The 15,850-nt window shown below is 45.4% G+C and overlaps 1 protein-coding gene across 1 annotated transcript in view; it reads left to right on the forward strand.

Moving 5' to 3' along the window:
* The window catches only part of LOC4340976 (acyl-coenzyme A oxidase 4, peroxisomal), a 31,818-nt gene extending 19,676 nt beyond the window's left edge, over window positions 1–12,142 (forward strand). Inside the window, exons 7-12 of the mRNA XM_026026202.2 lie at window positions 8,721–8,830; window positions 8,966–9,125; window positions 9,486–9,562; window positions 10,378–10,549; window positions 10,659–10,751; window positions 11,696–12,142. Coding sequence (XP_025881987.1) covers window positions 8,721–8,830; window positions 8,966–9,125; window positions 9,486–9,562; window positions 10,378–10,549; window positions 10,659–10,751; window positions 11,696–11,812 — 729 coding nt within the window. The 3' untranslated portion in view covers window positions 11,813–12,142. The remainder of the gene's footprint in view (window positions 1–8,720; window positions 8,831–8,965; window positions 9,126–9,485; window positions 9,563–10,377; window positions 10,550–10,658; window positions 10,752–11,695) is intronic.
* Window positions 12,143–15,850: the final 3,708 nt, after the last annotated feature.

Raw genomic sequence — 15,850 nt, forward strand, 5'->3', positions numbered from 1 at the left:
ACCATCCAAATTCACGGGATCTCCGATCACAATGGACAGGTTTCCACTATTATGCAACCTTAGGTGGGTATCAAGCCCATTTCCCTCGATGCACTGTCTATCACATTACGTGGTAGCCCCTTGGTAAACTGATCTGCCAGATTTCTAGCCGTTTGGACATAGTCCAATGCTATCACTCCGGAGTTTTTCTGCTTTCTGACAGATTTCAGTCTTCTCTTGATGTGTCTAGATGACTTCATGTTGTCCTTTGAACTGTTCACTTTAATAATCACTGTTTGATTATCGCAGTTCATTAGGATAGCTGGCACTGGTTTTTCAACCACCGGCAAATCCATCAGGAGTTCACGAAGCCACTCGGCCTCAACTGTCGCAGTATCTAGTGCTGTAAGTTCTGCTTCCATTGTTGACCTTGTTAAGATGGTCTGCTTGCAAGACTTCCAGGAAACAGCGCCACCTCCAAGTGTGAACACATATCCACTTGTGGCTTTTATCTCATCAGCATCAGATATCCAGTTTGAGTCACCATACCCTTCTAGTACTTTTGGATACCCGGTATAGTGAATTCCATAGCTCATAGTGCCCTTTAGATAGCGCATTACTCTTTCCAGAGCCTGCCAATGATCATCTCCCGGATTTGAGACAAACCGGCTCAGCTTGCTTACAGCAAATGAGATGTCAGGCCTCGTTGCGCTAGCCAAGTACATCAATGAACCAATGATTTGAGAGTATCTTAGTTGATCCCTTGCTATTCTTCGGTTTTTCCTTAATAGCACGCTGGGATCATAAGGAGTAGGAGCTGGCTTGCAGTCACTATATCCAAAGCGACTCAAAACCTTGTCCACATAGTGGGATTGCACAAGTGTAATCCCACCCTCATCTCCTCTTTGAAGTTTGATGTTAAGAATAACATCAGCCTCTCCCAAATCCTTCATTTCAAAACTCTTGGACAGATAGTCTTTGACCTCCTCAATCACATTAAGGCTGGTCCCAAAGATCAGTATGTCATCGACATACAAGCACAAGATCACCCCTTCTCCCCCACCATAGCGATAGTATACACATTTGTCAGCTTCGTTCACAACAAAGCCTGCAGATGTAAGCGTGGTGTCAAACTTCTCATGCCATTGCTTAGGTGCTTGCTTGAGGCCATACAAGGATTTCAATAGTTTACACACCATTCCCTCCTGACCTTCTAGTACATACCCGTCTGGTTGATCCATATAGATCTCCTCCTCCAGCTCTCCGTTTAGGAAAGCTGTCTTAACGTCCATCTGATGGACGAGAAGACCATGAGAGGCTGCCAGAGCAAGTAGTACTCGAATCGTGGTCAAGCGAGCAACTGGTGAGTATGTGTTGAAGAAGTCCTCGCCTTCCTTTTGGGTATAACCCTTGGCCACAAGCCTTGCCTTGTACTTTTCGATTGTACCATCAGGCCTAAGCTTTTTCTTGAAAACCCATTTGCATCCTACGGGCTTGCACCCATATGGACGCTCAACGACTTCCCAAGTACCATTAGACATAATCGAGTCCATTTCACTGCGTACTGCTTCCTTCCAGTAGTCAGCGTCAGGAGATGAATATGCCTCTTCTATGGTTCTTGGGGTGTCATCCACGAGGTATACAATGTAGTCATCTCCAAAGGATTTTGCAACCCTTTGTCTCTTACTCTTGCGAGTATCTACAATGTTGTCCTCCTCAGGATTTTCCTCAGGCGTTTGATCATCGTGTTCTATCGGTGCAAAGTGCTCATGGGGCATGACAGTTTCTTTACTAGAAGTGCTAGGTGTATATTTCATAGGAAACTCATTCTCAAAGAATGTAGCATCTCTGGACTCAAGAATTGTACCAGCATGCATGTCGGGTACACCAGAGTTTACTATTAAGAATCTATAACCCACACTGTGGATAGCATAACCAAGGAACACACAATCAACAGTTTTTGGTCCAAGTTTCCGCTTTTTGGCTATAGGTACATTTACCTTGGCCAAACAGCCCCATGTTCGTAGGTATGAGAGATTTAATTTCTTCCTTTCCCATTCCTCGAATGGTGTTACTTCCTTATGCTTCATTGGAATTTTATTCAGGACATGACACGCAGTCAAAACTGCCTCACCCCACCATTCCTTGGAGAGCCCCGCAGTATCTAACATGGCATTCACCATCTCAGTTAGAGTACGGTTCTTTCTTTCGGCCACCCCATTTGATTGGGGTGAATAGGGAGGCGTCATCTCATGAATAATTCCAAACTCTTCGCAAAAGGATGCAAACTCATTAGAAAAATACTCCCCACCTCTATCAGACCTCAACCGTTTGATTTTCATTTCAAGTTGGTTTTCTACCTCAGCTTTATAGATTTTAAAGTAATGCAATGCCTCATCCTTTGTTTTCAATAGATACACATAGCAAAATCTAGTGCAATCATCTATCAGTGTCATGAAATATTTCTTTCCCCCTTTAGTCAACACGCCGTTCATTTCGCACAAATCGGAATGAACAAGTTCTAGAGGTGCCAAATTCCTCGCCTCAGATGCCTTGTGAGGCTTGCGAGGTTGTTTCGATTGAACACAAGTATGGCACTTGGAACCTTTGACCAAAGTGAATTTTGGAATTAAACTCATGTTAGCTAAGCGCGTCATACAACCGAAATTCACATGACAGAGTCGCGAATGCCACACATTAGACTCATCATTCTCGCTAATATGGTTCACAGCATTATGATTATTACACATGTCATTCAAAGAAAAGCGGAACAAGCCTCCGCTGTCATAACCTTTTCCAACAAAAGTCCCATATTTAGATACGACACATTTATTGGACTCAAACACAAGTCTAAAACCTTCTCTACACAATAGAGAGCCGCTAACTAGATTCTTCTTTATTGAAGGGACATGCTGCACGTTCTTCAGCTGCACGGTCTTTCCCGAAGTAAACTTCAGATCGACCGTACCAATACCATGAACAGCCGCAAGCGACCCGTTTCCCATCAACAAGAAGGAACCTCTCCCGACCTGATAAGAAGAAAACAGAGAAATGTCAGCACACACATGAATATTAGCACCAGTATCCACCCACCAATCAGGTGAATGAAAAACAGAGAGAACTGTAGGTAATATTTTACCGTCCCCGATGTTCCTCCGCCCTCGCTAATGATCATGTTGGCAGACTTCCTGTCTTTGCGCTCAGGACAGTCCTTGGCCCAATGCCCAGACTTGCCACACACAAAGCAGTCTCCCTTTGCCTTTCCCTTGCCTTTCTTCTTAAAATTGGTTGCAGCCTTGGGTTTGACATCAGGCTTGACTTTCTTATTGTTGTGGGATGCATGAGGGTTCTTCTTCTGTACCATATTGGCACTAGAACCTCCCTCAACCCTTTTGCCCCGGACGTCCTTTGCCCTCGCCTTCTCCTCAACACCCAAAGAGCCAATGAGATCAGGAACACTGAACTCTTGTCTCTTGTGCTTTAGAGAAGTGGCAAAGTCCGACCAAGAAGGTGGTAGTTTGGCAATAATGCCACCCGCCACAAACTTGTCCGGCAACTCACAGTTGTTGTTCTCAAGTTCCTTAGCCAGCATCTGAATCTCATGAGCTTGTTCTACTACAGAACGGTCATCGACCATCTTGTAGTCATAGAACTGCTCCATGACATACAGCTCACTGCCGGCGTCAGAAACTCCGAACTTGGCCTCAAGTGCATCCCACATGTCCTTCCCAGAAGGCATGTGCATGTACACGTCCACTATGTTGTCAGCGAGTACACTGATCAATGCTCCACGGAACAGGCAATCCGAAGCCTCGAACTTAGCCTCTTCCTCAGGAGAAAGAGGTGGTTCACTTCGTTTGCCCCGTGAAACATAGAAGCACTGCATCGCTGTCAACCACAATAGTGCACGTGCTTTCCATCTCTTATAGTTTGAACCATCAAAAGCATGTGATTTCAGTGCAGCAGCAAAGCCAACTACCGAAAATGACCTATCAGGTTTTTGGATTGTTGGAAATATAGTCATTATTCGGCATATTTTAATCCAAGAAATTGAAACAATTATCATGGCATAAGCAGAGTAGGGTGATCTTAACATAACCAGTAGCATACTATGCGCATCTTGAATGTCAGAAACAGGAACATACCAGTAACGCGATAACATGCTAGAGGCATTATGTAGAACAGGAACAAGAACATAGCGCACATAGTATAGCGCTAACAATGGGAACAGGAACAGGAATAGCGCTAACAGCAGTAGCAGGAGGAGAAGATTATACCCCGAGAATGGCCCTCCGCTGGATGGTGAGGCAGAATTGCCTCCGTTGTTGTAGTCGTTCACGACACCTCCTCCTGGCGCACCAGCTCCGGATCCAGCTCCTGTCGGCGGCGGCGTATCACCAGCTCCTGTCGGCGGGCCAGTAGCGGCGGCAGCAACTCCAGACATGGCGATGAGCAGTCGTGCAGGAGGCACTCCCCAAAAACCTGATCACCCGCCTACCCGGTGCAGATCTCAGGCAAATGTGTGGTTTCGGAGGCACTGCTTCTTCCAATCTCTCGTGCGCGCAAGAGATCAGAAGCGGGGAAGCGAGAGCAACTCAGGCGCGGAGAAGGAGAAACTAACACCGGGAAAGAAGCGAAGAAGTCGGATCGGACTCGCGGCCTCCTTATCTATCAGGAGAAAGAACGTGGACGCGCTGTTGCAGAGGGAATCGTGGGAACGTGGGTTAGTGGCTGCAAAAGGATAGCGACGTGACGCACGCACGCCCGCCCGCCGCCAGCCAGCCACGCCTCGCCCACGCCCACGCCCACGGCCCGGCCCGGCGCGGCGCGCGCGCGCGCGTGTGGCATTTCGACCCCCACCTCAACTGGTCAACAGGGAGCCTCCAATAACTCCCTATTTAGGTTGAGATATTTCTCGCTTAAATCCTGAGGTGGTATTATTATCCTCAACATTTATTATGGGCCTTTGAGATTTAATATTATAAATTGGGCCTAGCCCAATTATTCTAACAATAAAAACATACAAGAAAAAGCAATAAGCTCCTTGCAACAACCACTTCGGTTATGGCCAGATGCACGTGCACGGCGATGGTAGGAGCAAAAAACCATGGTTAGCTACAATGGGTAGAGACAAGGTGCAAATGGGGCATCTCGACGGAGGTTGAAGCCACCTTGGTCCATTGGAGAAATCATCAGCCACCTTTTGCAAAGTTGTCGTCATAGACGAAGCAGACAACCACGGTAGGTGTGGGAGACTTATCGTAGATGGAGCAAACAGCCGACATGATCTTCTGTTTGACAGGCTAGAGGACAAATCCTCAACCCTAAGCAAAACAGCAAAACTCCAGATTGAAGGCGTTGGAGGTCAACCCAACATTCGTTAGACAGAAAGATGATGCTAGCAAGAACGCCGATGAGGTCTGCCATGTTCGTCAAGCTGAGACAAGAAGAATCAAACGCCGATGACCCTCTTGAGCTACACAAAGAACATGGTGAACCCAAGAACACGAAAGACCCGACTAGACCTAAATATATGTCTAGTAGTGGAGGGAGGAGCTGGACCCCTTCCCCCCGCTGTAGGATCGAGATGTTGACTAGGGGGGGATAGACGATATTAAAAATAAATAGCCCTTAATCAAAACTAACCTAAGTTGCAAGGCTTGGTGAGAGATAGAATTAATTAGGCAACTAGATTATGTTTTGCTATCCTAGGATGATAAGGCTCAAGTATATCTCTATGAAAATAAATTGCCCAAAATGGAAAAGTCGCTAGTTTTCTAATACCCGTTGAGGCAAGCCCAACTTCACCACTCAAACCATGAAGCAACAGAGCCTTGTTCATCGAGTTGTGGGTAAGGTGGGAGCCGGTCTCTAAGTGGACTACCCAAGTCTCGATCACTAGGATAGTTCTTCCTTCACTCCAAAGTTGGTGAACTCCAAACCACTCACAACCAACATCGGACCTTCTCTACAATCTTCTCATAGAGGTCACCGAGCAACTCCTCCAAGCCGTTTAGGAGGCGGTAACATCCAAGAGTAACAAGTAACCACCCGGCTCAGAAATGATCATGTGCCACACTAGCTATAACAATGAAGGAATGCACTTGTCTTGGCTCAATCAACTCTCCAACACCAACAATGGATGAACCAAAGCTTAAGAAGTCTGAGAGTGGATGTAAAGGGTGTATGCAAGTGAAGCAAGTGCCAAGAAAGCCATCTTGCTGCTAGTGGGGGAGGATACATACCCCCACCCATGAAAAATAGCTCTTGGGGTCGAGGACCTTCATGGGGTGGCCGGTCACATCGCCCACGATTGTAACATGTATTTTTCTAGCTGTTACAGTGCATTTAATACACGGGTATAGGTTGGTTAGATCGCGCTGTTGGCCGGCCGGTTAGACGGCCATAAGCTCCGATCAGACCGATGGTGGCCCGGCTAGATCGGCGGCTCTTGATTTCCAAGCCAGGCCCGGTTAGACCAGCACCTAGCCAACGGTCAAACCGGCCTCAAGCAAAGAAAAAAATATGACTTCGATCGAACCAAGCGACAATGCAAATGACCGAATGTGGCATTTTAACCAACTCTTTGCCTAGTTCATTAACCCTCTTGATAGTACGGCAAAGCTGGAAATAAACATAGCAAAATTTGATCGCCCAACACCTCCATCAGTTTAAAATAAAATGCTAGATTAACCACCTTTATTCCATTTGCTTTTGTGCCATCAATCATAATCGCCGGTTATCATGTATGGCATGTACATCATGTACTCAAATATATCACTCAAATAGAATAGAATAGTTAGTTCACAACTAGTGTTTGTCATTAATTACCAAAATTAATAACGAGGTCAAGATGCTTCACACGCCGATGACCTGGAGGCCATGGAAGGAAGGAATGGGGCTGGGAGTCGAAGCTTTTTGTTTTCCGCCCACCTTTCGAGAGACTTCGAGGTGAAGCAATAAGAGCGGGCTCCGAACTCATCCACAAAATTTCTGCAATGAAATTAGAGAATCAAACACATCCAGAAAAAAGAAATCAAATTCCAATGTCCAGTTCATCAGCTTGGGGAGCTCCACCCATCTCAAGGGGTGGTCGATTAAAAATGAAAAAGAATTGAAACTATGACACAGGCTGCACAAAAAGGTGTTGGTCCATGCTGATCTTGGTTATTGGATCTGGTCAACGGACATGATAAAAACATCATACTCACCAGAGAACAAATCCATATCATAGCACCGATCACAAATATATCCAACGACTAGTAAATTTTGACCGGAAATTCTAAAATCAATAACTCTGTAAAGCAAATTAAAATTTACGGCACATGGTCTAGATAACTCTATTACGTTAAAAAAAAAAACCCCTGGTTTCTTGAATGATCTATGGACTGCTTTGCTGACAATACGACTCATCTATTTAATAAGCAGATAATATGAGACACTACTAGAAAAAATATTTTTCCCAACGTGGGATCTTATTTTCGCAGGCGAACATAGCCCTTAGAGCCAAATGACCGCCTACAAAAAAATATAAATTGAGGTGAAATTTGATGTCTATTTTCACAGGCGGACCACTTAAGCGGCGCCTGCGAAGCCTGCGAAAATCTATTTTCGCAGGCGCCGCTTAAGTGGTCCGCCTGCGAAAATAGACTTGAATATAAATAGACTTGGGATAGGAGGAGATTGTTTGAAAGTCTCCACACCTCACCACTCACGGCCGGCAAGCTTATCCATTCAACCCCTCAGTCCCTCACCTCTCTCATCCCCTTCCCTTCACCTATCCTCCTCTCCCCACCTCAACGGCCGGCCTCTCCCCTCACCTCTCCTCCTCTCCCGACGGCGGCGGCGGGCGGTGGCGGCGGAGGATGGCAGCGGCAGCGGGCGGTGGTGGCGGAGGGCGGCGGCGGCGCGCTCCCGGCCCCTCCCTCCCAGATCTGGCTGGAGGGGGCGGGGGGAGAGCGGTGGCCGGCGGATCTGGCCGGAGGGGGGCGGGGGGAGCATGGCGGCGGGCGGTGGTGGCGAGGAGGGTCGAGGCGGCGGCACGGCCACGGCGGCGAGGGCGGTTGAGGCGGTGGCGGCGGCTCCCGGCCGCCCCCTCTCTCCCAGATCTGGAGTGAAGACGGCGGGTCGTGGCCGTGCGGCGGCTGCGCGGACAATGGCGGGCCGCGGCCGTGAGGCGGCGGCAGCGGCTCTCGGCCGCCCCTCCCTCCCAGATATGGAGTGACGACGACGGGCCGTGGCCGTGCGGCGGCGGCGCGGACGACGGCGGGCCGCGGCCGTGCAACGGCGGCGGACGACGGCTGGGCGGCGGTCGTGATTTCTTGAATGTTTTTATTTGCTTTCTTCTAGAATTGATTCGGTGATTTTGGATGAACTGTGGATGAATTGATTCGGTGATTTTTGGATGAACTGGATGTATTGAATGGATTGGATGGGGAATGGGTGGGAACTAGATTGGGAACTGGAAGTGCTGCCCTTTTTTTAGCGCTCGAAGCTATTTTTGCAGGCGGACCTATTGCGCGCTTGCGAAAATCAACTATTTTCGTAGGCGTTGAGGTGCAGGCGTATGGCTTGTCCGCCTGCGAAAATATGATTCTGCCGACTGGGAAAAGAGTTTTTCTAGTCGTGAGAGCTCGTAAAAAATATCTAGTATCCAATTAGTATACCCATTTGCTCAGAAGATTGCGAATTTCACTGATCAAATTCCATGCTCTGCATTAATTATCTAATATTTGGTGTAGGTTCCAGGAGGGTGGATCCTCAATGGGCAGAAGCGATGGCCGGCCAACGGCAGTTTTGCGGATGTGTTCGTCGTTCTTGCCTGCAATACCAGTAATAATCAGATTAACGGGTAACCAAAAGCCATATGTCTACACATTACTTTAGTGGGTCTTACTATGGAAAAAGAGATAAGAGTTATCGACACTGTGAAATGTTTTACTGGACTGTTGGTTTTATACATTCGTTTACCTGGAACTCACTGCAGGTTCATTGTGAATGGTGGGTCCCCAGGGCTTAAGATCAGCAAGATCGAGAACAAGACGTCGCTGAGGGTTGTCCAGAACTGTGACATTCTGCTGGAGGACGTGTTCGTCCCTGACGATGACCGTCTTCCCGGCGCCAACTCTTTCCAAGACCTAGTGAAGGTAAAAGCTACAAACTTACTCCATATATTCGTCCTAAAATAAAAAAAAAACTTTAGAGTTTCTCATGCGGATTAAAGGAGAGTGAAAATTAAATAAGGTCAGTGGTAATCGGTCGAGTCGAGAAAGTAGGTGGAGAAAATTAAATGAGAATGATTGATATTGGTTGAGACGAATAGTTAAGAAAGTAAACTAAGAAATAGCTATATTTTACAATAAAATTTAAACACTAAAGGTATCTATATCTTGGAGTGAACGGAGTACTCACTTTCGCTTCCTAGATATATCCACACACCATAAGTGATGTAGATTTGACAGACTTTGCTAGCTTGCTACTGATATTGGCTGTTTTTCTGCATACAGGCCCTCTCTTTCTCTTGCGTCATCGTTGCCTGGATCAGCATCGGCATTGCAGCAGGGGTTTATGATGCATGCTTACGGTGCAAATTATGTCAAACTTATAGCGTTCCATAATAACTGATATTGAGCATTATTCACATTTGAACATTGACCACTCATCTTTTATTAAATTCTTTTACAAACACTAAAAAGATGCCGCGTAATTAAAAGGTGGGGTAGTATACCCTAAATATAAGCATAAAACATATGTTTACTTTGTACTAATAATTACGTGTAATTAATGGTCTAAGTTTAAATGAAAATAATATTATCAATTACTCCCTCCGTCAAATTTTGTGATCCCGAGATACTCTTTCATTCCCCATCTATGTATAGTTTAATCTACACCTACCACTTTTGTACTAGTTTGATCCACATCTATCAATTCTTGTACTTCTCCTATTTCAAAATATAAAACACATCTACTTTCCTTAGAGTTTTCATAATATAAATCATACATCCATGTATGCAATTAACTAGCACCTCTTCTCCACTAAATTATTATTTTTTAACCATTTCACTCTCAAAATCTCTAATTCTATTGGGTGCGTGCATTGTATTTATTAATTAGGATGATTCTAACAATGAGGTGATAATAATTATTTCTTGGTCTTTGAGTTAAGGGTGATTATAACTGATATTTTGGAATGGAGAGAGTACTAATTTATTCCATCTCCTAATCACTTTTTTCATCAACTTTTATTACTTGCTTAATCTTTGTAAAAAGGATAGTAATCCCTTAAATTACAGGACGGAGGGAGCAGAAGAAGTTTTACATAGCAACCACACTAACAGCATGATTTGATCGAAATCCATCCTCACCTTACACATATTCACACACCGCCCATGTTTGTAGGTATCTGGGGGAGAGGAAGCAGTTCGGGGCGCCATTAGCGGCGTTCCAGCTGAACCAGGAGAAGCTAGTGAGGATGCTGGGCAACATCCAGGCGATGTGGCTCCTCGGCTGGCGTCTCTGCAAGCTGCACGATTCCGGCAGGATGACCACTGGCCAGGCCAGCCTGGGGAAGGTTTAAACACTTGCTTGTCTTACAACCCGTTGGATGAAGAACCATACTGTTTATTTTGAAATCAACCAAACTGATAGAATTGTGACCCTACTCCATTTTTTGTTCAAAGGCATGGATCACAAAGCAGGCACGGGAGACGGTCGCCTTGGGCAGGGAGTTGCTCGGTGGCAACGGCATCGTCACCGATTTTCACGTCGGCAAGGTCATCAATTACCCTCGTCAATGATTTGTTAATTTACCTCGTAATATAATGTTCATACTACAACGTATAGTTGGTTCTGTTGTCGAAATAGTACTACTACTACAGAAATAATGATCGTGCCTTCAATTAATTGGAGCATATTCTCATAAGTACTTACATATATAAGTTCTGCTTTGTATCATTAATTTGTCAGTCTTTTTTTCTTGTGTATTTTGGTCTCAATTTGCACAATATATATAGCATTAACCTGCAGAATATAAAAAATATAGCTTTTGTTTCAATTTATTGAAACATTTTTGTTTGTTTCATTCTTTTTACGTTCTGCATTAACCTAGGCGCTCCGTTGAGCTGATGAGGATCATAGTATTTTATTTAATTTATATTAGTACGGATAGTAGGAATCATAGTTTTCTTTTAGTAAAGTACATGGATAGCAATTAAACTTGTCATGTTGTATCAACCAATGGCAGATCCAGAAATTTAGTTCAATGTGTCATAACGTGTCTATCGGTGTCATAGCATACTAATTTTATTTAGAATATAATATTATAATATATGAATAAGCATTTTAAGCATAGCTCTTGCCCAAAGAGATTGGTGTTGCCTGATACCGGTGTAATACCACTGTAGATCCGCCCATACTCATCTTAAAAATACATAATTAAGTTTTGGAACATTGTTGAAGTAAGTCATCTAGCTAGGTTTGAAACTATATATACCACATGTAACATGCCTTTCATATCCCTGCGTGGCTGATACTTCACCGAAAGGGTTACGTGTTATACTTCAATTGTAATATGCAATTGAACTTTGGTACATGGATCTGAATTTTCAAAGTTTATTAGAACCTAGATAATATAACTAACAGGTTTAAGTATACCACCGATTAATATATTATACCCTTCATTTTAGTTCTAATAAATGCACTTATCTCTTTCACGCAGGCATTCTGCGACATGGAATCCATATACACGTATGAGGGCAGCTACGAAGTAAACGTGCTCGTCGCTGCCCGAGAGATCACGGGCATCGCCAGCATTAGGCCGACTAGCCGGCTCTAGTTGCTGAACATCGTGCTGTGCACATATGGCACACCAAGTAACAGCTAGCTAGCGCGTATAAGAAGGAACGTCCATGCGACCAGGCCCGGTGTTAAAGCACAAATTTCTAGGCTAGCTAGCTGTCTCTGAAGGTCTGATTGGAACATCTTTCCAATAATTTTATGGTATATGAAGTTCATCTCGTAATATATACTTGTTGGTATACACAGTACATCCAACCATCAAGTTAAATTAACACTTCATAGCTTTTTTCTGTACACAATATATGTGTCGTGGTATTGTAACACATATACATATATATATAACAGGTTACGCGTATGATTATTATCTCTTATCCATGCATAATGTTATGTGCATCACAGATATTGCCATGAATACTACAACCTCTCAACACCTACGGAGAAAATTTTCTGGATATATATTTGCATTAATAGAAAAACGATATTGCAGTCCACATACATTTAACTACATATAGATGGCGCTTAAGAAGGTTAACCTGCATTAATTTTACTACCACAATCTGTTAGAGTTTGCGTCGAATATGTGTACTATCAATGAATCTGTTAGAGTTTGTGTCGAACTTGGTATGGTAGAATTGATACAAGAGGAACCTGCTGGATGGCTATACCCAGGGTAACATGAAGTTCTATGAGCACTGTGTTTTTGGTAAGCATAAGACGGTAAAATTCAATACCTCAGTCCATCGCACCAAACGTATAATTGATTATGTACATACTAATTTTTGGGGCCCTCTCTTGGTGGTGCTCGTTATATGCTTAACTTTATCGATGATTACTCTAGAAAAGTGTGGCCTTATTTCCTGAAACATAAAGATGATACTTTTGCTGCTTTTAAAGAGTGGAAAGTTATGATAGAAAGGCAAACTGAAAAGGAGGTAAAAGTACTTCACACTGACAATGGTGGTGAATTTTGTTCGGATGCTTTTGATGATTACCACAGGAAAGAAGGCATCGTTAGGCATCATACCATCCCGTACACTCCACAGCAGAATGGTGTGGCTGAGCAGGGATGAAGGGCAAACTCGGCTCGGTCGGGGCGGAACAGGGAAGGAGAAAAAAATGGGGGAGGACGAGGTTTTATAGATGTCAGGGGAAGGTGGTTTGGAGGAGGAACCGCCCTTGGGGGCGGTCAAGCTAGCTCGGCTGGCATTGGCGCTTGTGGCCAAGGATGGCAGGGGTGACGGCTGTGATGGTCGGGGAAAAAGGAAAAGGGAGGGGAGAAAGAGGCCTTGCTCCTTTACCAAAATGAGAAAAGGAGGGAGAGATGGCGAGGCAGGGAGCTCTGTCTCCATCTCTTGGACACACACGCGCAGACGTGGGGACGGGGAAGGGTGACGCCAGTGATGATGGTGGAGGGCGGTGCGGCGATAGGATGGCAGGCGCTGACAGCGGCGGTGACCGAGCGGTCGGCCACCACGCGGTCGCGCGAATAGGGTTTTATTAATTTAGTTTTTAACGTCTCGCGAAAAGCGGGGCGTTACAATGAACTTTTGCACATTCAGCCCAAACCTAAAAGGGAGGATTTTGATTTCTTTTTCCAATTAAATAACGGTTAGCTATATTTATGGCGCCATATTTTTTATCAAAAAATACTCGGCATGTATTTACATTGTAAGTCCCTAAATTATATATATAATTTTAGTGTATCTACAATGTAAGTATCAAAATTACATACGTTTAGGACTTGAAGTTGTAATAGGTATTAGGACTAGAGTATGAGTCGGACTCTATCCTAGGATCTCTCATAAATAGAGAGATGTTCCTGTTGTAACCGTATGGCGACTTAGCATAGCGAGAGGGAGCGGCTGCCGGCGGCGATTGGCCGTGAGTCGTTGTAACTCTGATATGCTGTATATGCTAGATCGGGGAGGAGCGTCCATAATCAGTGCTGCGGAGATGTAGGCCTCGGCTAAACTCCGTTATCAAATATCGTGCCTCGGTGTACATAGTCGGCTACAGTTTAGGACTTCGAGTTGTAATAGGTATTAGAACTAGAGTATGAGTCGGACTCTATCCTAGATCTCTCATAAATAGAGGTGGCTCCAGTTGGGCTTATGGTGGAGCAGGCCCAATGTGACCTGGGTGCGCCTGCGGGAGATCCATGGTAGAGGTAATAGGGAGGAGCTCCACGTAGCGATGACTATGCAGGATGTCTAGGGACGGACATAGACGCAAGGTGGAGCACGGCGGCGATCAACGGAATTTGATTGGTGGAATCGGACACTTTAGGCAGCGGTCTGAACAGTTCGATGGCTACAATCAACAGGAAGATGACCAGACGTGGTGCTCGGGTTGATGGCGGCGGAAGCGATTGGCGATCCAATCGGTGGGTTGGACAGTTCGGGCGGGTGGCTCGAACTTTCCACTGAGCTACTTTCAACAGGGAGCGGCTGGCTAGACGCTCGGGGTTGATTGAAGCTGGAGGCGATTAGCGTTCTCGATCGGTGGAATCGAACACTCTGGGTGGGGTGGCCCAGGCCTTTCGATGAGCTGCGTTCAATAGGGAGATGGCTAGACGTAGCACTCGGGTTGTTCGGCGGCTGGGAAGATGACATGGTGATTTGTCGGCTTCGGTTCACGGCTAGATTGGTGGAAGGTCAAGGTCAGAGCGGATTTGTTTGTGACGAATTCTGGGCGGCAGGAACACGGCTTGGTGTGGTCGTCGTGTAGGTTCCAGCAGGGTTTGACATAGGCCAGCTCCGGTGAGGAGACGGTGGGTACCGGCGGCTCATGCGTCGAGGAGAAGTGGCGTTGGAGCTCCGAGGCAGAGGCGTGTCAGCGCGGGCATCTGGTAGTGGTGGATCCACAGCGGCAACAGCTGTGGGGATCCAGGGCTGGAAGCAGGCACGAGTCGTGTACTCGTGACGGTGACCGAATCGGTTTGTTAGAAAAGAAATTTATTCGGTGGCTAAGATTGAATCGGTTTTGGACTGTTGGCAATTGAGTCAGGGCTTACACATAAGAAGATACTACTAAGCAACAAAGCAAGGCAATTAATGCATTGGAACTTGGTCAAAACTAGATTAATTTTTTGCAGACGGTAGATAATTTATGCGTGTATACATGTACACAGTGTTGGTGCTCTTGTTCTTGGTGGCTTGCATGTGCATGTAATGGAGGTTGCGCATGCTATTAGCGTATATACTTGTGCTGTGATCGGGTGGACTGTTAAGTCAAGTGTGACTTGGTGGAGACAGTCATGGGAGATCGAGGTAGTTCCCGGGTAACAGCGGGTGAAAATCGTTGAGGGTGTTAACGGGTCTATCTGGCAATACATGATATATCCAGCATTTGCGGGGTTTGCATGATGAGGATATATTGAATCTGCGTCACTGAAGAGAAGAGCGAGCGCTATGGTGGTAATTTCTTTGGGTGATTCAAGACAATGGTGAATTTTCTCAAATTATCGGATATTCAGTCTACGGATGCGGAAAGCATGTATGTTGGATTTATTAGCTCGGTTCATAAGACGACAAGGAAGAAAAGGTTCAGTTCTTCATGTCTGGGGAGTTTGATTTATCTATTAAGTGATGACATGGGTTATCTGACCATGGATTAGATTAAGTCAAATTTAACATGGTAGATGGAGTTGAACATGGTCTTCGGGGAGTCTATCATGCGCGAGCTAAGAAGAATTCAATTTCACTTGGCAAGATGACTATGGTGATAGGTGAGAAGGTGGACCACTGTTGCAGGTGGAGTCAAGAGGAAGAAGTTACAGGGATAGCGGAGTCTCTTGTTTACAGTGAGCCTGGTGGAGGCTTGTCGGGGCAGCTCGATGTGAGCAGCGAAAAAGGATCAACTCAAGTCTGGGTGCACGGAGATTCGTGCATGGTGCAAATTCAGGTTGGCATGGCATATTCACCAAGGTGGAGTTTGTTAGAGTTTGTGTCGAATATGTGTACATAGTCAGTTACAATTTAGGACTTGGAGTTGCAATAGGTATTAGGACTAGAGTATAAGTCGGACTCTATCCTAGGATCTCTCATAAATAGAGGGGCGTGCCTGTTGTAACCGT

This window comes from Oryza sativa, chromosome 6, assembly GCF_034140825.1.
Source record: "Oryza sativa Japonica Group chromosome 6, ASM3414082v1".
NCBI classification, from domain to species: Eukaryota; Viridiplantae; Streptophyta; class Magnoliopsida; order Poales; family Poaceae; genus Oryza; species Oryza sativa.